The sequence below is a fragment of the Dipteris shenzhenensis genome, chromosome 3, assembly GCF_047967505.1.
Source record: "Dipteris shenzhenensis isolate YYH24624 ecotype China chromosome 3, Dip_SZ_1.0, whole genome shotgun sequence".
NCBI classification, from domain to species: Eukaryota; Viridiplantae; Streptophyta; class Polypodiopsida; order Gleicheniales; family Dipteridaceae; genus Dipteris; species Dipteris shenzhenensis.
In genome coordinates this window covers 20,129,425-20,151,656 of record NC_141598.1, presented here as the reverse complement: position 1 = coordinate 20,151,656, position 22,232 = coordinate 20,129,425, and the positions used below count along the sequence as shown (strand labels likewise).

At 39.6% G+C, this 22,232-nt stretch overlaps 1 protein-coding gene across 1 annotated transcript; it reads left to right on the top strand.

Moving 5' to 3' along the window:
* Positions 1 to 15,849: 15,849 nt before the first annotated feature.
* On the top strand, positions 15,850 to 16,940 carry LOC147903491 (uncharacterized). Its single transcript, XM_087371840.1, has 3 exons — positions 15,850 to 16,012; positions 16,103 to 16,618; positions 16,666 to 16,940. Exons 1-3 carry the CDS (start codon positions 15,850 to 15,852, stop codon positions 16,938 to 16,940), a joined length of 954 nt encoding a protein of 317 aa, XP_087227966.1.
* The last annotated feature ends 5,292 nt before the right edge of the window (positions 16,941 to 22,232 follow it).

Here is a 22,232-nt window from a genome sequence, read left to right as displayed (position 1 = left end):
CACAAAATGGTATTGGTAGCCTATTGCATTCTACCCATCCGTTGCATGAGGCCTAGATCCTTTTCTAGAATTTGGTACTTTGTTGGGATCCTGAGGGAGTATTGGAGCATTTCTAGCATCTAAGGGACTGAACGAGCACCAATACCTACACCACATACATAGTGCAATGAGGGAGGCCATATTAACAATGAGGGATCAAAAGCAAAACAAATTGATAAGAGCTTACATTTTTTAAAGCAACCAAGAATCGTCTTTTGACTTTCTGAGGGGCCCATCCTCTCTATGTTCCTTCTTTTGGATACGAAAGCTTTTAGGGAACATAGAGTTTTGGCTCTCTCCCTCTTTGAAGTCATCAACATGATCCATTTTGATGTATCCTATGTGAAAAACCTTGTATCAAGAGCCAAGGTATTCAAAAGCTCCCAACGTAGGTTGCTCACATTGAATAAATCAATGGGAGGTGTCTGCAATTTGCTAATATCATATCCAAAATAGGTTGGTTTTAAGCAAATCATTTTTTCTCTACGTCTTGAATCCTATCATTGAAGAAGTTGAGAAATAGGCAAGAGAATGTTAAAAGAACACACCAAGCATGGAGTGAAAAGAAAGGGATGACGTACGCAGTCACTGGTAAGGAAGCCATGGGGTCATTGGTAGTGAGGAAGCTTCACTGAGATCCCTTTGTAATTCTTGAAGGATGCCCACCTTAAACTGACCTGGACCTATAGAGAGAAACCCTCACCAATAAATATTTGTTCCCTTTATAAAGAAGACAAGGCACTCCACTTTCTATTCAGTGTCGAAAAGGAACAATCCATAATGATATAAAATGCCGTTATATCCTTCATTTTCAAATTCACAATAGGTCTACACATCTGGTAATCGTAATCTCAAAGAGACAATGCCTCTTGAAATCAATTTCTCTCTTTGGAAGTACATTATCTACTCTCATAGCTCTATATCCTTAGAGAGGTCTGATAGGTTAATTAACCCAGATTATATACCTTTTGAACGGGGGATAAGGAGAGGTAAATTATTACTTCAAGGAACAAGGAGATCATAAGGGGGGAGGGGGGTGAAGACTAATGGAGGAAAGTAAGGGAGGGTGTCAGAAAGGGGAGTAAGTGGTGGATAAGGGAGGGGATTAATGGAGGGAAGTACCCTAGATAGGATTGAAAGTAGGGAATAAGGAATGGTCGATAAGGAAGGCGGCTTAAAGTGGGGGTAAGGGAGGGGAAAATTTGTTGAAAAGCTAAGTATCTCAAAGCATCTTCCTCCATTTCTTCGATACTGTGGACTTAGTCTCCACGAAATATGAATCTTCATGAAAGATTGATAAAAGAAATGTTGATGGAACGAATATTTCTTGCTATTTAGTACTGACCCCTAGTCTCGCAGACACAAATTTCCATTTTTTATAAGAGGGAAGAGTAAGAAATAAGACAAAGCCAGCTTACAAACTGCAGGCCAAATGGTGAAGATGAGTGTGAATCTTGTGGGGAAAAGGCAGTGCAGAATGGGGAAAAGCTGGTGCAGAATTGTGAACGTATGTGCACTTATTCTCTTCCTAAGTTTGGTATTTTTAATTTCTCTTGAACCAAACTTAGGATTAAAAATACCAAACTTAGGATACTTGGTATTTCTATTTTTATCAATACTATGGACTTAGTCTCCACGAAATATGACCATGTTTTAACTCATGCTCTTCTTAAGTTTGATATTTTTATTTTCTCTTCAACCAAATCTAGGATTAAAAATACCAAACTTAGGATACTTGGTATTTTATTTTTATCGATACTATAGACTTAGTTTGGTATTTTTATTTTCTATTGTATCCTATGTTTGTTATTTTTATTTTATTAATGGAGGGAAGTAAGGGATAGGATTAAAGTAGGGAATAAGGGGTGGTCGATAAGGGAGGCATAAGAGAGGGGAAATTTTGTTGAAAAGCTAAGTATCTCAGAGCATCTTCCTCCATTGCTTTGATACTATGGACTTAGTCTCCACAAAATATGAATCTTAGTCTCCACATACTATGCTTTGATACTATGGACTTGTCTCCACGAAATATGAATCTTCATGAAAGATTGATAAAAGAAATGTCAATGGAACAAATATTTCTTGTTATTTAGTGCTGACCCCTAGTCTCACAAACACAAATTTCCATTTTATAAGAGGTAAGAGTCAGCAATAAGACAAAGCCATCTTATAGACTGCATGCTTGGCTTGCCAAATGGTGAAGATGAGTGCAAATCCTCTAGGGAAATGGCAGTGCAATCCCTTTCCATCATTCATGCAATCCCTTTCTTCATTCATGCAATCACTTATTTCCATCATTCAATATGCAATCCTTTTCTTGGAAGTGGAAGTGGCAGGGGAAGGGAAAGGGGAAGGAAAAGAGAAGGAAAAGAAAGGGGAAAGAGAAGGAAAACACAACAAATACTATCGGAGCGCGTCTATAGGTGTGTCTAACAGCACGTCTATAGGCATGACTGTATGTTTTCCCAAACATACGCATCCATAGATGCATTGTTAGACGCATCTATAAATGCGCTCCGACAGATGCCTTTTTCTAAGAACTTGAAAAGGACATGTGCCCGACCACACTAGTACAAAAAACATCCGTTCGACCTACATACGACAAAGGACGAATCCAAAGAGAGCAACTTCCAAAGAAGATCAACCATCAAGAGACTTACCTTGGATAAAGGTATGGAAGGTTCTTGTCCTTCTTCAAAGTTGCTTCTCTTTCTTCTCTTCCTTGTTCACCCTCTACTTCTCTTTCTTCTTCTCCTTGTTCACCCTCTTCTCTTGTGTCCTTGGGGATGATTATGTAAGATTGGAGATGAGTGTGGGTGCTTGGAGATAAGTGTGGATGCTCGGAGCTATGTCTGTTAATAGGAAAGCAAGCCGCGTGATGTTAAAAGTATGTGAAGAAAAGAAAGCGCGCTAAAAGTAGGTTTGAAAATCAGCTCGCAGTCTATGCGTCTATTTGCGCATCTAAAAGTGCGTCTATTAATGCATCTAAAGTACGTTTTAAACGTGCCTATAGACGCACTCCACAGTACAAATGCACTGTTAGACATGCTTTTAGATGCTCCACAGAGTTTTGACATTTACAACTCATCCAAGAATAAATTTTTTGGGTTGTTTATATGTAGGATGTCTTCATCTTCAACAAGTAGCTCCAGTGAGGATGAATCCCTCCATACCGCCATCACAAAATGTGGTTGGAGCAAAAAATCAAATGTATGTGTGATCGATGTCGAGGAAACATATATTGTGCATGCAGAATTACACTCAATCACGTCTCAAAGTATGGAGAATGGGATGTGACCGTAAACATGGTAAGTGTTAAAGAGTTAAGGTTGATTGAGATACATATGGGTATTCATGTGTTTGAGTTATGATCCCGTTTTAATTTGATACAGGATGCAGTGCCACACCTGCATATGTTGCCCTATGCTCATCATGAGGAGGCGAAGCATCGGCGATATGAGGTGGGATCTTCAAGCGGGACCGTTACGGATGCATGGAGTGATGGTGATAGTAGCCCTCCGCCATTACCTCATGAGGCCGTGTTTGATGATATGGTGTGGGATATATATGTCCATCAATCCTCAGGTAGGGATGATAGCATGGAGTAGGATGATCTTTTTACCACAACATCAAGTCCATTGTTTGAGCGGTGCACATTCTCTGTTCTACGTGCCTCCCTTGAGTTACTAAACTTGCAGACCATCTATGGATGGAGCAATGCAAGTTTGAATGCATTACTCAAGTAAGCTTTAAAGTCTATTTTGCAAACATGGTGAATTATGCTAGTGGCTCAATTACTCGAATGCTTTTTCTGATTTATGGTCTTCACGTGTAGGCTATTGTGTAAAATGCTTCCAAGGGAGAATAAATTATCGACCTCAAGAGATATGGCAAGGCAACATGTGACCTCTGTTGGAGGATTAGATTACAAGTGCATCCATGCATGCGTCAACGATTGCGTTCTATTTCGTGGACCACATAAGCACCCCTTATAGTGTATGGCCAGTGATATTGGTGAATTATAATCTTCCACCCTCTATGGCGATTAAGAAAGGACATGTTATGTTATCCCTTCTAATTCCAGGGAAACATAAAGTCAAAAATCTTGATGTTTATTTGGAGCCTTTGATTGACGAGCTAGAGATACTTTGGAGAGGTATCGAGGTGCATGATGTGAGCAGGCCTCCCTCATCACAAGACTTCAATTGCAAAAGTAGTCTTGATGTGGACGATGCATGACTTCCCAGGCAATGGCGAGTGTTCAGGTAAGCATTGCACTTTTAATTATGAGTAGGCAATCGATGTGGCACCCTAAACCCACCTTGAACTCTTAATTGCATCTAATGTTCAGGTCTCAATACATCGAGTTACCATGCATGTCCTATTTGTGGTCCTTTGCTAGTTGCCTCATGGGCAGATGCATTGAATAAGGTCATCTATGAGGATCACCATCGATTTCTCCCACCTGGTCAGCCTAGATCTGTCGCCCCTTGGAATGAAGTCCCTCCACAGTCACTCACTGCAGGAGATTGGATGAGAATTTGGGACGAATCCACGACTCCTCCACCACTTGGCATGAGCCGATAAGGGTTTGTAAACTATTATGTGCTATATTGAATGGAAATAAAGATTGCCCGCTAACACCAACTTTTGTTTAGATACTCCATCTTTTATCGTTTACCATATTGGTCCCACCTCAAGATCAATCACTTGCTTGATCCCATGCATATCTTCAAGAATGTGGCATCTACCATTTGGGAACATTTGAATGGGACACGAGATTCCATAGGCATAAGGGAGGATCTATGCACCATAGGGAAGATGCGTGAAGCTTGGCCATAAGAGAGGCCAAATGGGCGTGTATTTTTACCTCATGCACCATGGAGGTTATCAAAGCTAGAGATGGTGGCACGGTGAAGCGAGCTATCACTACAATTTGTACTCCCACTGGATGCATTGAGTGTTTGAAGGGGGCCTTCACAAAGAGCAAGAAAAGAGGTGTAGAGCAATTATATGGCTTGAAATCTCATGATTGGCACAAGATGCTCCAAGTAAGTATTTTATGTGCATAATATCTTTTTCCTTCCAAATTTGTGAGTGAATTAGAAGCAACTATCAACCATTCCTCGTGTGTTTAGTTCATACTACCTACTAGCATTTCTCATAGTGCATCAAAAAACGTGAAGGATTGTACTTTACAGGATACAAAATGTGAAGCGTATCAATGCTCCATGCAAGGTGTTCATATTGCTAATATGACATACTTTTTCCTTTCTAGGTATGTGAGCTCAAAGGAAATAGATCCCACCACGCTTGAGAATGCTCGAGTTATGTCAGTGGAGGTGGTTTGTTTAGTGGAGGAGACATTTCCATGTCCTATTCTCACAAGCCAACTACATCTCATAGTGCATTTGGTGGATGAGATTGCTATATGCAGTACTGTACATGCACGATCGTTGTTCTTCCTCGAGCACTTCATGAAGACCTTGAAGGGTTTCGTGAGACAAAATGCAAGACCCGAAGGTAGCATGGCCGAGGGTTGGTTGGTACAAGAGTCACTTGTATATATTTCTGAGTTTCTTGTTGATGTGGATAGCTCTCTTCCACAACTATGGAGAGATGATGAAGACCTAAGGATGACCTCTATTGTGCCTCAAGGGAAAGGACGCAACAAAGTATTAGACACGGAGTTGTTTAATAATATCAAACTCTATTGCATGCTTAATAGTAATGTGATGAAAAGATGGGTGACAAGAGACAAGGATGCAAAGGCGAGAAGACAAGGAGAAAGGGCCCTCTTTCGTACACACCATGGATCTCGTGTGCCATATCCTCAACATCTAAGAGCACTTCCAAAGGATATTCATGTGGATTGGCTACTTGACGAAATGGAGAGAGCAGAGAGAGATGAGGGGATGCATATCACAATGGAAGAATGGGAGTTTGCTAGGGGATGCATGAGCAAGGTCGGTACATAGAATGTTATGCATAAGTTAGGAGCTTTCAACAATTTAGATTGCTTATTTAATTGATTTTGTCTTGGTGTAGTGTACTATGTTCAATGCTATATGGTGTGAGGGCAAGCATTTTCAAACCCAATGGATTGATGATAAGAGAAACACACAAGATTGCGGCGTCATTGCTAGCTTTGAGGGAGCCAATGGAGCCATGGATGATTATTGTGGCATAATCCAAGATATTATTAAGCTTGACTTTCGATGCTTCTTTGTGTATGTTTTGGATGTAAATTGGTTTAAGGACGTGGTGGAAAGAGGCCCTAATGCAACAATCAAATGCCATGCAAGTGGCTTTGTAACTATTGACTCCACAAAGTTTTGGCAAGTAAGAAGGACACACTAGTACTACCGCAACAATGTGAACAGGTATTGTACACACATATAAAAATACTCACTTTTAAATATTTGATACCTTCGATGCAAGGAAAATAACATGATTGTATTTATGTTTGAGTTAGGTTGTCTATCAACCAATGGTGGATAATAATAGGTGGTGGCATGTCATACCTATTCCAAAGTGATGTATAGTACATTTACTAATATGGAGCGTATGGAGGATGATCATGGTCATGGAGGTGATGATGACCGTGATACGAGAGAGGAGGATGGTTATGAGATGGGAGATACAGATATTGAGGCCATTAACCGTGAGGACGAGCCTACCATTGGTGATGCTAATTTTGATGAGCACATGAGTAGCACAAGTAGTAGTGGGTTGAATGTATATGTAGATCTCAACACTGGTTTGGATTTTGAAGTAGATAGTTTGGCAAGGGTTGATCTCATTGAGGATAAGATTGAACCGTAGCCCATCATTGATATTGGCAAAACTATTTTACATATTTTCTCATTCTCCTCACCTCACTTTATTTTTGTATATGTGAGTTTGCCAAAAAGCATTGATATTTTTGTTAAAATTACATGCTTTGGTAATCATGGGCAATGTTAGGAAAGCAGTGATGTACATTTATCAACCTGCACCAAAATTTCACTTTTTGTATTCTCTATTTTGCATCTAAATCTGCATCTAAATTCGCGTCTAAGTCACAGTGCAGATGCGCTAATAGACGCGCTAATAGATACGCTATTAGACGTGCCCATATTTTTGCTATTCTAGCAGTGCCTATAGATGCGCCTACTATTTTGGGCATCTATAGTTGCTTTGTGTTGTTGTGGTTGAACACAAGCAGTTGTACATTGAGCACAACTAGTTCCATGAATTTTGTTTCTTGGTGAAGAGTTGGGCTAAGCTTGGTCGGCCTCATTCTACTCATCCACTTCCATTCTCACCATTTGTTGTTGTGTGTGATGAGATTTTTGTAGGAGACTATTAAGTTGTTGTGGATGATTGATGTGTTTGCATTTTCTTTTCCTTGCCTTGTCATCATGTGTATCACTTCATGTGTTCTTTGCACATGTGCCATAGGATACACATGTCTATGATGAGTGGCTGTAATAAGGGAATCCTTGAATGAAGCCAAGAGGGTGTTGGGTATGATTTAGGAAGCTACTCCAAACACGAGTAAGAAGACATTATTTAGTGCACATACATTATTATATGTTTATGTATGTGGATGATCCATATCAGAAGCATCAAGTGAGAAGACAAAGAATCAACAAAGGTAGGTACACCATCTCCTTTAACTAAGGATAGCAAAGTTGACACTCCAAGGTAGAAAGGAACACAGTTTGATCTTGAATGGGAAGATATTAATGTGGAGGTTGGGGAAAACTCCCACCAACTCTCCTAGAAAATAAAAGGGCAAGTCTCCATTGAAGTCAGCCAAAAATTTGGTATTAGATGATGAGACCTTGTGTTACCTTCTATGTAAATGCAACAGGATGCCTCCTAAGAGGAAGAGGATAGTTACAAACAATATTGTTTACTTTGTGCTGTGTCCTTTTTATGTTTAGGACTTGGTCTCCTTAATTTATTATCATCCAAACTGAAAGTTTTGGGTCTACTAATTCTTTTGCCCTATGTTTGATACCTTTTGCAACATTTTTCCTGATACTAGGTCAGGTCTGACATGCAAGTGACTATAAAGATGACATGCAACCGGTATATGGTTTCTCAAAAGCTAGTCTAGGTGGTAGTAGCAAAGAAGGGAAAACATCCAGTGAGAAGGCAGATAAGTCAAGAAAGACATGTCTAAGTTTTGGGGAAACCCATACCCACTAGTGAAAGACCTCCCCCTTTGTCTCCTACTAGTAGAGTGGAAACTCCTAGGTGGAAAGGAACATGTAATGATGTTGAATGGAGAGTCGCTAATGTGGAAAATGTGGCAACTCCTCATGACTCTCCCAAAAAATCAAAGGGCAAGTCTCCTCATACATCTCTTAACAAATCAAGGAAAAAACTCCTCGCAAATTTTCTAAAAAATCAAAGTCACCTAAGAAGTTACTCTTAAATTAGGTGTCAAATGAGGAGGAGAATGCCCCCCCTGTGTAAGCTATAATACATAAACATAAAGGTGTTCCTGATAAGGGGAAGTGGATAGGTATTGATGTGTAGGTTGGGGAAAGCCCTCTTAATTCTGGCACAAGTTAGACTTGAATATGGTGTCAAATGGGAAAGATAACACCTCCCTGTGTCATCTTATAAGATAAACATAAAGTGGTGCCTCAAAGAAGATGAATGGAAATAATGGAAACATAGATGTGTGTGTGAGTTGGCATGTATGCCAAACTTTGTAAGGGGAATCCCTCCTTTTTAATGATATTTATGATCAATGTGAATGAATTCCCTTCTTGTCTCATCTCCTCTGTTTTACTTGATTATTTGCCTTGTATTTACAACATTTTAGGTATGATGATCTTTAGTTATTTATTGACATGTAGGAAGAACAAATGTATCTCTTGTACAATGGGAATACTGAAAAGTATTAGGCAAAGGAACACAATTAACACAAGCTCAAGTAGATCTAATTGTCATCAAATTCCTACTCAGAGGATGCCAAAGGTGTTGGGCCTTTAGCAAATGCACAACCAATTGATCTATAAACATAGGGTGATATGTTTGATGTTCCTATATCAAATCACATTAGGATGGATAGTTTTGAACCAAAGGGTTAATAGGAGGATGCCAAGGTTGGTATATAGCTAGTTGATCTACAAGTAGTAGGTGATCTGACCAATGTGTCTATATCAAAGCAAACTGGCATGGATGGTTTTGATCCAAAGGATTCAATGGAGGATGCCAAGGTCGATGTGGTGCACAAATCTCCTTTGGAAAGTCAGTATATCAACATCATGGATGAGGTCTTGCATGGCATCCTCACCAATGAATCTGTCATGGAGGTTGTGCAAGAGGAGGTCCCTTGGAGACTAAGAGATACAATTAAGGACAATCTTGCAAGAACAGATGAAAAGAATCCCTCATCAAAACCTCTGACTTCTATAAGAAAAATAATGGTTCTTAAGATGAATGGTCTACTCCTAAAATGACTAATGTCATGGGGCATGCCACTTTTCCTAACTAAAACACACCAATCTAGAATTGCAAAAGTGCATACAACCCTTGTCTAATGTTGTTTGAATTGAAACTAAGATGTTATTTTGGGCCACCAAGTTACAATTTGACCTCATTATTTGGCCCTCTTGTACCATGATGAACATCATGATTGCTATGAATGCCTGCTTTCCATAACTTTGGAACATTCATGGTTTCTTTCACTATAGGGTATTGGCTAGTTTTTGACACATATTTCGATGAAAAATGTGTAGGAATTTTTTTGTTACTATTTGCAAAAACATTAGTACGGCCATTGGTATGTCTGTCAAAATATGCACGTCAGTATCAACATCAACCCTAATAAAATATGATAGTATTTCATAGCGTCAATATGGCCGTTGGGCCCCAATGTTGTGTTTTCAAAAAAAGTTACTTTTGGAGAAGAATGGGGCTTGTTTTAGCTTGACTCTGCCCCACTATATATATTTTATTACATTGTAATATAAAAATGAATGCATGCCATCCAAGCTAAAAAATTGCAAAATTGCTTGAAACTCTCACATAATTTATTATTACAAACGTTTCCTTTTGAAGAGGATAATTCAAAAAGCAATGAGAGGTACAAATGGAAAAAATAGGAAGGATAGCTAAATCTAAGCTAAAATATTGATCATCCTCCTCATCTTCATCCTCCTCCTATTGATCTCCACCAGTCTCACCTCTTGCACCCTCCGGTCCCCCATCTCCTCCCTCTTTGTCCTTGCTTATGTCCTCGCTCAGGGCGGCAGTGCCCTAGGAATGTTGCGTGAAACAATTTAGAAAATATAACTAAATCTTGATTGTAAAAAGGAAAGTTCAAGCATGATTGAGAACAAGGAGTATCAAAGACTTACATGGTGGCTCCCCACAATTGACAAGTGCTCCCACATGGTCCAACTTCTTGAAGAGAGCCTAGCTACCAAGGCTAATATGCATATCTATACTCCTCTGTACACATTTGGCCAACTCCAAAATACTTGTGCACCCAAATTAAAAACATTAGATGAAGTGCCATGAGCAAAATAATGTATTCAAACCAAACTAAATGTAGCACACAAATATAGAGCAAATATATACTTAGCAACCACGCATCCATTCCTTTCTTGCCACTACACTCAAGATGTGAAGTACCTTTGTTCCATTTACATACTCGTGTGATGCCTTCCGTTGGTTGTCTGAGTTCTCTGATTTGTCTTGAATATCCACCTTGGCCCTCCTGCAATCAACTCTATTCACTTGAGGAGGATTGGGCTTGCCCTCCCTCATCACATTGCAAATATTTGATCGGTGATGTTTGAGTACATAGCACATGCATCTAACATGTAGCAAGTATCAAGCTTACGACCATGCAGTACTGTGTAATTTTGCGTGAGCATCTCTATGACATAAGCCAGAGGTTACCTTGTCCTTGCAGATGCTACAAAAGAGAAATTTGACAAAAGCACCATATTGTTATGCGCCACATGAAGCGTATGAGGATATTTTGGAGATGCTTTTCGATTCCTAATGTTAATGATGCTAGATCATTGGTGAAAACTTTGAACACCTTAGGAAATCTTTGAAAGGATAGACATTCAACACATAATAATGGAGTTGAGTTTTGATGCATAATTTATTTTTTTCTTTTCGTCACTAAAGGTATGACTATGTGTATGTGTCCTTACTGCTTAAGCTGCTGTTGCACAAGGTAAGGTAGGTCCCTAGTCTTGAAATCCATAATTCTCCTTTAAAGAGAGACAATAGTCCGATTCTACTCTTAAATATTTCTTCTTATTCAAATTCATGATCCTATTAGAAATTTCCCATGGATGAAATGCGACATGGGTGGAAAAAGATTAATTGTTTTGGTAAATTTCCTTATTTCCCATGGATGAAATGCGACATGGGTGGAAAAAGATCAGTTGTTTTGGTAAATTTCCTTATTTCTTGCATCCTTCCTTTTTTATGCTGGTAAATTTCCTTGTTTCTTGCATCCTTCTTTTTTTATGCAAGGTCTTTTACAATCCCATGATTTCTTTTGATTTGGGTATGTGTCATGGTTTATATATTGTAAATCTCTACAAAGAGAGATACATAATGCTTTTTTAGGCTTTATTTTTTGTGTTAACATAATATAAGATGAGCTACCATGTCTCCTTGCACATAGCTACTACAAACATTATGTATCCTCCAGTTATGGATTCATTTTAAGTATGGGAGTTCATGTAGCTCAATTAAGAATTTAACTCCATCTCTGCATGTCGTTATGTGTGGCCTTTATGGCTTTATTATCCAAGCTTGTAAGAGTATTATGGCAAAGTCAATATTCCTACTCCTAAATCTTTTCCTATCCCTTGTTTCTTTATGATATTTAGCAATAGCTATTTACTATGTTGTATTCTTGATTACAATAACAAACAATCAAAGCTTATAACAAAATTTTAGTCCTAGGCAATATTCTCAACAAATTTGCTAGATAAATGTAGGTAGCAGGTTTTGACCTTCGTAGCATAAACTCTGTGCTTTCAAGCAAGACTTTCAAACTTTTTGTTTGTGTGTGTCTTTTTTCAAGCACGATTTATGTGCTTTATAGCTTAATCTATGTGCTTTATAGCCCATCCCTCCATCATCGTCCTTAGGAAACATTTTCATGTTTGGCAGTGGTTCTATTGTACGTCATGTTAGAATAGTAGGGCACGACATAAATATGTGGTCAGTTGCAAGCGAGAGTACATAAGACAAGTCCTATAAGCAAAGCTGTTACACATGTAGCTGCTAAGCATCATTGAGGTCTCCATAAATGTTAAGACAACAATGTGATTGGCCTTTTTGACAAATGATGCTTACTTGATAAGTTGTTCATATATTAGGATACGAGCAGCCCATGCTATATCAACCAGAACGGGCTACCCAATCCATGGAGGGTGTGCTCGCATTTAACATCATGCAGGGTGTGCTCGCATTGAACATCAAGCACAATCTAGTTGTCCAGCGTTACCTCATGATGTTCAAATGCCCCCATCGAAAGCTCAGGCTATGCATATTGCTCACTCACTTAATCTGAGAGCACTCAACCAATAGCCCATTTGATCTCATAGCCAACGCACAAACACAATTTAAATTCCCTCTCCGTCCTTCATTGGTGTCACATCATAATTTTTCAAAGCCATTGTCTTCAATTTAATAAAGTAAAAACATGTTTCCGGTGGATGTGGTCGTTTGAGTTTCAAAGACCCATTAAACTCAAAGACCCATGTAAGTAGGACGAACGACGTATGGTAATTAGTTGATTAGTTTCCGAAAGCATGATGAGAGGGCTTTCTAATATGATTAGATTGGGAAGCGTGATGAGACGAACCGTTGCGTCCCTTTTACTACCGAACTTCAAAATGCATTTCACATGGAGGAATGCCGTTTTGGCTTCAACGAGAAAGGCTGTTAGTACCTTAGACGAATTCTACAACCACTGACGACGTAAGGAGTGCGCTTTACTAGAGAAGACCCAGACGAACACCAGCTGAACTCTCAAGACGCGAACACTAACTGGGTTTTGTGGCTAACGGCCGTAAACATACCGTGATCATGATGCCTGGAACTTAGCTGGATTCAACTGAAAGATGAAGGGACTCATCCGGACCCCCTGCCTAACTTGTTTCTGCTTTTGTAGAAGTAAAAAAAGAGAGCGCGCAGCCGACTGGAAAGCCGTGCAAGAATCATACGATTCCGATGATAATGTGGCTGCCTTGAATGAGCAGGCAGACCAATACTCCGTCGATGACGACACCGCTTGCCCGACTAGACACAAGCTCTCGGATATTTCTGAAGAGGAAGCCAATGATGTTGAAGAAGAGCCCATTCGAACTGAGGAAGCCCACTATAATCTCCCGCCAGTGCTCAGAAATAGAGCGGAAATGGTTGATGAATATGAGGACTCGGCCAAGGTTATTGCCCATACCAAATCAGACGCAAACCAGGCAACGAATGCGACAAGCAGTGCCCGTGTGCACAATATAGATCCCGAACAGGTGAATTTTCCGCGCTTTGCAACAATACCTGCAATCGATCACAGCCCCGAGATGCAGGCAGATAAACAAAACAGGGATGGAACTGGGATTGCCACTGGCGATACCCGAGAGCGAGTGGATGGTCAAGGCTCCGCGAATATTCATGGCGGCACTGAGCAATCAGATCAAGGTGAGGCTGATGAAAAATTGGTTGAAGGCCCTGCGTGAGAGTTTCCATAAAGTTCTACAAACATGGCAAACACTTCGAAAAGCCGGCTTCCCGATGTCTTGAAAGCCGATCATGCGCGTAGCATCAGAACAAGCTCATTCGCCAGACTCCAAAGTTTGTTGCGTGTGATTGTTCTTTGATCCTCCCTGTTCGATTGCATTTTTCTTGACCTTGTTAGCCTCGAGCATAACTTTTAACACTTTTATTTTATTACTTTGTGTCTCTCCTCTTCCACAATGGTTACAATCTCCTCCCTTCATCTCCTTACTTCTACTTAATGATGATTTTCACCACTCCTCATCTCCCCTCACCCTAATGTGCATTTCTGCATGGATATACTCAAAGGTGACATGAGGTAGGGGTAGGATTAATGTGACGTAGACACCTATTTAGAATCGTCTACTTATAGCTACAGAGGTGCGTAGGACTATTTGTAGGAAAAGAGAGAGAGAGAGAGAGAGCGAGAGAGAGAGAGAGAGAGAGAGGGAGAGAGAGAGTTTGTGGAAAGGGGGGGGGTCATCATAAAGAGGCAAAAAAAGATGACGTGGTGGTTGGGAGAAGGCCTAAATTGTGAAGGCATGGTACATCTAGAATGATTGGTTATAAAAGCCACAAGCTAGCAACATGGGAAAATGCCCATGAGTAGTGAAGAAGAGAGCATCATTCCAATTGTAGTAGAGAAGATACACATCACTCCAATTGCAAAGGGAGCAAAGAAGTCAATAATTTGACACTCATGGGGCTATTGCGCCTAAATTATAAGATGTTTTTAATAGTATGCCTTTTTGTTTAATAGTATGCCCTTTCCTTTTTTATAAAATATTAAAAGTAAAGATTTTGAGCTATTATTGAATAGGGTCATGGGAATCATAAAGCCATTTAAGCCATCAATTTTGTGTGGGAACAACACGTTATTTGGATGCAAGATTGTTTTTCATTCATGTTAACAATAATGAGTGATGTATGTAGTTTGAGGGATCTATCTATCATGTGGCAATCTACAGAAATTGGTCTATAACATCTGTATAGCTTAATGCATACATGAAAAACTTTTCTTTTCTTGCAACTTCTTGGTACTTGGTTGGCAACATGCGTAGACTAGTCATATGTCTTAAAAGTAAAATTATAAAAGGCATTGCTACCTCGAGTAGAGTGTATAAAAATTATCTAAAATATCTATGAGGGAATGAAGGTTAATGAAAACATATTAGCTAGTTTTGTACAAATTTACATCTTTCCTTGAGAATCGAATGACTTACAAACTTCCTAATAGTAGGTTCTTTAAAGGACGAAGATGGCATGAGGAAATAAGATTCTTGACTTTGGGAAAAAGTATAAGGAATATGAGGTGGATATAGTTAAGGATGGAAAATCAATTAACCAAAATGGAAAAGAGTATAGCTGATTACAAAGCAAACAAGGAGACAATGCTCATTCTTTGCAGTCTTCACCTTCTTGAGGTCGATCTCTGTGTGCTACTTGAAAGTTGAATCATGGCCCGCTCTTCAGGCTCAGGGAGAACATCTCAAACATGTACCAAACCATGTGAGTGCACAAGAATGGTATTTTTGAAAGACATAGGGGTATATTAAAAATTTTAATGTATAGATATAGGAGGGTTATAGGGGACCTAGGGGGTTGGGGTGAAGGGGCCTATATGTCTTTTCAATACTACTCATGATGTATCTTCTCATGCATAGGGGGACCTAGTGGGAGTGGGGTGTAGGGACCTATATGTCTCGCCCAATACTAGTGATGATATATCTTCTCAAAACGAAGCTTCTTTGTTAGTTCTAAAGTTGTAAAATAAGAGGTTCTATGTCTTTTTCTTGCTCACATATTTCACATATACACAAGTGTCAATTCTCAAGAGCTAGTAAATTAAAAAGTTCATGTTTTTTCTTGCTCACTTCGATGTCAACATGAGGGTACTTTTTGAGATTGTTTCATACACCCAGATGGCCTAAGAACATAACTAAGCACTATGGAATGTATAAGGTTGAAGAGAATCAGAAGTTCATACAGTGGTGTCTTCCATATATCTTGAATAAGATAGAAGAAATACCTTCCGTGCTCAAATTTGTTGGAATGCTACTCATAGATATAGCACATATATTTTATGGCTATACTAGACATGAAGGATGGAAGCTAAAAGATATAGAAGTGACATGCAAGCTTCTATTGGCATGGCGTATCATAAAAGAGGAATCGGAGGGACCAAATTCATCACCCTTGGAACATGTTGCAGCAGGTAAGATTTCATTACTTCATATCTCTTAAATCAATACTACTACTTAATATTTGACTAAATTGTAATGTGCATTTCATTGCCTTTGAATAGGAAATGCTGAGATGTTAGATGATGTTTTGAGACATGAATCACATGACAATTCATGGTGTTATGATTTTGAAAGAAGTATCTATGGGTATCTCTCCATCTGTATAAATAATTGCATGAATGAGATGACCTACATGCAATATCATAGTAGAATCTTATTCACTAGAGTTCAAAATAAGCTATATACTGAGAAGGATGGATGGCTACCAGATGAGCAATTTGTGCGAGCAATGCATAAGTTGGTGAAACTACCTATAGGCACTTGCAGTGATGAAAGTACAATAGTTGTGCACAAGGAATGGCACAATAAATGCATGCTAGTTGCATCTTTCGAAAAGATAGCAATAGAGCTATTCAAAAATGCTGATTCATTGCCTCCAGTTCCATGTAAAAGCATAATGCAGAAGAAAGGAGTGGTGGTAGGTCCATCAAAGCCTAAAGTCATGATGCTAAGTCCATGGGAGCATGCTGAGCTTAGCACCTATTGGAGGGAGACTGTAGTTGTGGGGGCTACAAAGTGTTCTACTCAAAGATTTTTATGAATGAGATAAAGTATGCTGTTGCAGATAGTGTCATATTGCATAGCACTTCAAAATCTTCAATTTTACAAGCTGCAAGACTTTGTGCCTTTTTCTCTCATGAACATCTTGGAGAACTTCAAGTCTTTGCCACTATACAGTACTTCAACTCGGGTAATGACTTGAGTGTACTTCAAATAAATGAAGCAATGGGAATGAGAGTCCTTACAGACAATGAGTACTCAGAAAGGTCTTTGGGGATTTGGAATGTTGGTGATATATGCCATACAGTGTTTCTTTATGCCATGTGGAACAGAACGTGAGTGGATTATTTATGAAATTCATGACTTCACATATCATAGCCACCTATTACAGAGTGGAAGGCCTGGTTGTGTGCCACCATGGTTGGAGGTAGGAGATATTGTCATGGTGATGTTTGATGAGGCCTCATCAACTTCTCATATGGCTGTTGTTAGGGTTGTCAACAAAGAATTACGAAAGGTTCAGTTAGGGTTTATGTGCAAGGATTTGGATACAGGGGAGTTGATAGTAGTGAGAGAAGATGTCACTTGGTGGGATTGGAAGATGTGCATTGAGTTCATAAATGGGTGGTGGATAACAACTGAAGAGAGGATAATGATAATCAACAACATTCAACATACAAGGAGTGTACGGTGGAAAGAATTGGTTAGTATGCAAGTCTTTGGTTTAATATCTTTGTTGCATTTAAAGATTTCAATTTTTAAATTTCTATTATTGTATACTATCTTCCTATCTTAGCTTATAGGGATGATAGATAACTATTATTGCCTGGAAGTTTGACTTATATACTGATATCACTGGCATCCTTTTAGCAACATAGAAATATATTAATTTTATTGAATCCAACTTTCACATGAGGGAGGGATATCAAGTACATTTTACAAATCTTTAGCCTAGGCCCTTACACCAACAACCCAAGGTAGCCCGAGAAAATCCATATGCACTCATGTGCAGCCACAATTAGGTGCCAAGCACACCAGGTCACCTGTATATCAACTTGGGGTAGCCTGGGCACAATTAGGTGTGAAGGGCACGATGCATGGTGAATCAGCCGTGGTGTGGTAATAAGGGATAGGAAAAAAGGTTGTAAAAGTCAATGCACATGGACAGGAACAAAGCTAATGATGCAAGTCATCACACGGTAGAGCTTCCTATAAAACTAGTCCTGGAGCAACAATGTCTAGCACACCACCCACTAGTAGGGACATTTGAGTTGCAGCAGCAAGCCCTAAAAATGTCCATGATTCTAGTATAGTTTGCAGCAATATCAACCTCGAGGTTTCTCTGTAATTCGACCTATTTGTCCTAAATTAGCTCCCTGATGAAACTTTATTAAACCTTGATGTTCATTGTCTCAGAATAGAATATTGGGTTTTTGGCAATCACAGTGCAACACAGGTTGTTGTGCAAAGGATCACCATCATATCCCCTTCAAGGGCATCCATGTCTTCCAGTATCCGATGCACAGGCGGTTGTGCAAATTGCTTTTGTACTCATCATCTATCCAAGTTGATTGTGTCTTTTTGAGCCACATGATGGTCCTGACGCAGGTAGACCATTTGGTATTCCAATCACATCCCATTTTGTAACATGACCACAAAAAGTAATACCTATCTAATATGTGATCCCATAAATCCATCTCTCGAGGGGAAGAAATGGAGATGCAAGATGATGGTGACAACGGAGATGGAGGTTTTGAGGGTGATGCTAAATCTTTTCGTCCATACTCCTCCACTCCCTTCAACCCAGTGGATATATCCTTTGACTTACCTCAGCGCCTTTTTGAGCCTGACTTCTTGTCAAACTTCTCGAGTGACGTCGACGCTTGCTTGCCTCAGCTCCCAGACCACCTCAACATAGCTGACGAACGCTGCTTTCCCGCTCTTGTCTCCAACTAGTTTGAGGAATGTGAAATGCCACCCTTGTGTTATGGAGCTCGAATGGTTTCCCAAAATGGAAGAGGAGGACAAGGAGGAGGAGTTGTGCGCCCCTCTTATGTGCATGCAACTCAGAAGCCACGGGGTGGCTTCTTTAGCCTCCCCTCAGGATCGAATTCTTTTGCTGGCTCTCTTAGTACAGAGGGGACCTTGGTGGCCAGAGACCTACAAAAGCCCACATCACGCAGTCTCTCTAGCGTAGAGAAGCAGCTGGCAGCAGTGAAGGAAGAGCCTCAGGCACCGGTGCTAGCTCTGCATCCAAGCATTTACTCAACCAAAGTAGTGAAGGCAGAACCATGCAAAGCGATCAAACAAGAGACAATGGAGGTCGACCAACTGCAACTGGCGACAGAGTTCCCTCAACTAGTGGAGGCTCCTTTGGCAAAGACTAAAGAGGAGATAGAGTCTATTCTATGCCGACTCCACGAGACCCAAGGCTACCTGCAATTGACGAGGAAGAAATTGAGGACCTCTCGCCATCGGGCATCATAGAACCCCAGCATGTTGCACAACTAGATAAGGATGGAGCACAATACCCTATGGAGTGAATCCTGTAGATGGAGAAGGTAAGTCAGTAAAGGCTTTCTTGGATGACAATTTGCTTCAAGACTCTCTGGTCTGGCTAAGGACCCATGCTTGGTGTAAGGCCCCCTCTCACTTTCATTGGGTCCTGGATCAAGATGAATTGGATTAGGAAAGGTATGAATGTCTTGAATGTAAGATTTCTCAAGAAAGGCTTTTTTGTCTTTCTGTTTGAAAAACCAGAAATGGCCTCTGGAGCCATGCAATATGGTCTTTGGACTATTAGGAATCAGCCCTTGTATCTTGAGTGGCGGTTGAAAGAATTTTCCCCTGATACTCCTAGGTCAACTAAGATTCCTATTTTGGTGGAGCTCCCAGACTTACCTCTTTATTTATGCAACCAACTTCCCTCCTTATGGAGTGGGGGCTAGGAGAAGTCCTTGGAGTAGAGCAAGAAAATCTTATCAATCCCAAAGGAAATCCCCAGTTTTGCATTAAAATGGACGTAGCAGAAGCGATGCCTAAAATTCTTACCATTCTTAACAAAAATGGTAGTGTTTTTAGGGAGCAACCTCTTTCTTATAAAAATCTCCCTCATTCTTGTTTTCTGTGTGGACTGTCCACTCAGTGGTCAAGAATTGTCCTCTAAAGAGACCCAAAGCAAAGGAGCCATATGCCAATGCTGCCAACCAGCCCTCTCCCACTGAAAAGTGGGTACCTAAAACTTAGAACCCTCCTACTAAAAGCCATAGAAGGAGTGAAAAAGATATCAGATAGTCTTAAACAATCAATAAGAATTTTTTTGATCTCTCAAGGAACAAGAGGAGAGTTTGGAGAAGAGGGACATTGTCTATCAAGATGATAACATGGTCATAGAGGCTGGTTGGTCCAAAGAATTTGAGGAGGATGTTAATACGGATGATGCAATGGAAGAAGCAAAAGCTAGTGAGGAAGACACACTAGTCAAGGCAAGGCATTCACAGTAATTCAGCATAAGAGAAGACAACAATCCAAAGCAACCATAGTGCTAGTGAATAGCCCTAACCCCAGGGCTAAAAAGGGGCATAAGAAGAATGTTAGATAAATCAATGACTTTCTTGACTCTCAATGTCAGAGGATTGATGGATCCTTGTAGGAGTGAAGAATTAACTTTTTGGCTAGGAGCTAATTTACTATCATCTCTCTTTTTAGCATTGCAAGAAGTCAAGGCAAGTAGGTCTACTCTTGAAGATAGACTAAAAGTAATAGATAGAAGAAGGATTTGGTATTACACTACTCATGAAGTTGGCAAAGGGGGCACAACTCTAGGTATCTTGTCCCACCACAAGGATTGTATTTCTCATAACAGATGATTAATGCTGCAATGTTGTGTGAAAGAAGTTTTCATTATGTTTATGCTCCTAATTTAGTTTCAGAAAGGAGGGGTTTATGGGAATCTCTACAATGCCCAGATGGCAATTGCATATTAATGGGTGACTTCCATATGGTAGAGAACAAAACCGACCGATGGAAGGGAATGCGAACATGCATTAGAGGATTTGAATTACTTGCTTGGGAAGATTGTAAAGAACACTAGCAGATGGTTGATGTTAGTAACAATAGTGAGTTTACTTGGTGCTAGACCAACAATAGAGAGTTTATAGAAGGGAGGCTAGACTAGACAGATTCTATATTTCCCAAAACCTGCTAAACAGACATTTTTCTTTAAGAGTGGTAACATACTCTTCTTTAAGCTTATCAGACCACAAGCCTATCTTGTTGAGATGTGATTTTGACTTTGGGGAGAGGAGTCCCTCCTGGTTCAAAGTTGACCCCAAACTTTTCTAGTTTAAGAGTGTGCAGAACCTAATAAAGATGGCTTGGCATAGTGCTTTCTCAAAGCATACCTTAGCATCACATGCTTGGGAAATGGCTGTCAAGGATACTCAAAATATTCTAAGAACAGCCAGAAAGAAAAGGGCTCAGATTACAGCTGAAAGGATGGATTGCATTCAAGTTAATATCAGCACTTTAGAGCAAAAAGCTAGAGAGGGTGATGAAGAGGCTCATGCAGACTTAAACAAGCAAAAAGAGAGCTCAGAAAGCAAGAATAACTCATACTAAATGATTCCAAAGTGTACTATAGAGACTGGTGGCTGGAAAGATTGACAGGCCCACTAAGGAAACCTTCAGAATTATCAGAAGGAAAAGATGTCAAGAGGAGATTACCCTCCTTAAAAGACCAAATGGTCCTCAATTAAACAACCCTGAGGAGAATATTAAATATATTCAGAACCACTTCAAGGATCTACTCTCTAGCACTTGCCCTCCTAATGAGGACACCTGGAGAGCAAGATAGCTTTGCATGGATGATTTTTTCAAGCTAGTTTTGTTAAGAAGCTTAAACTTTATATTGGCATTGAAAGTTTATATGTACTTTAAAAATAAACAATTGAAAGATTAGCCAGGATTTGAAACTTTTATGCAAAACATATAAAGTTTCGCTGAGATTTACATTTTTTACTTCAAAATTCAAAAGAACATATATAAAAGTATACTACACCCTATCAATATTGTGAAACTAAAAAAATGAGCTTGATAAACTTTTGCTAATATTTTATATTAGTATATAAGCATAGCTTCGATAGAAACATCCCATGTAGCTCTGCCAAATAATAAGGGATAAAGCTGTTAAATTTTTTGACCTCCCCTATCTAGAAATACCCTTCAGTCTAGAGGAGTTGAAAGAAGCTGTGAATGTCATAGCAGATGGGAAGACCCTATGGGAAGATGGTCTACCTATTGAATTCTACAAATCTTTTTGGGAGCCAATTGGACCATACCTTTTACTGCTATGGTAGGAAATTGTTATGGAAGGTTATCTTCCTTCACATAAATGGAGGAATTATAAAATTATAAAAAAAGACCTCTTACAATGTTAAAATGTAGCTACAAGATATTTGCCAAAGCTTTGGCTCTAAGGATTCAAGGTAAAATGAAGAATTGGGTTCTTCCAGAACAAAAAGGGTTCATCAAAGGACGTCACCTTCTTGAATCTATCATCAACATTTGGAAAGTGTGAGTATGCTAAGGAAACCAAACATGATATATGTTTTCTTAAGGTGGACTTTGATA

Bases quoted from the DNA above. Each gene is read 5' to 3' on its own strand.
- LOC147903491 (XM_087371840.1), top strand. From the start codon at position 15,850: ATGCTACTCATAGATATAGCACATATATTTTATGGCTATACTAGACAT. The intron at 16,013-16,102 runs GTAAGATTTCAT...GCCTTTGAATAG, and splicing joins CTTGGAACATGTTGCAGCAG to GAAATGCTGAGATGTTAGAT. The intron at 16,619-16,665 runs GTTCTACTCAAA...ATGCTGTTGCAG, and splicing joins AGTTGTGGGGGCTACAAAGT to ATAGTGTCATATTGCATAGC.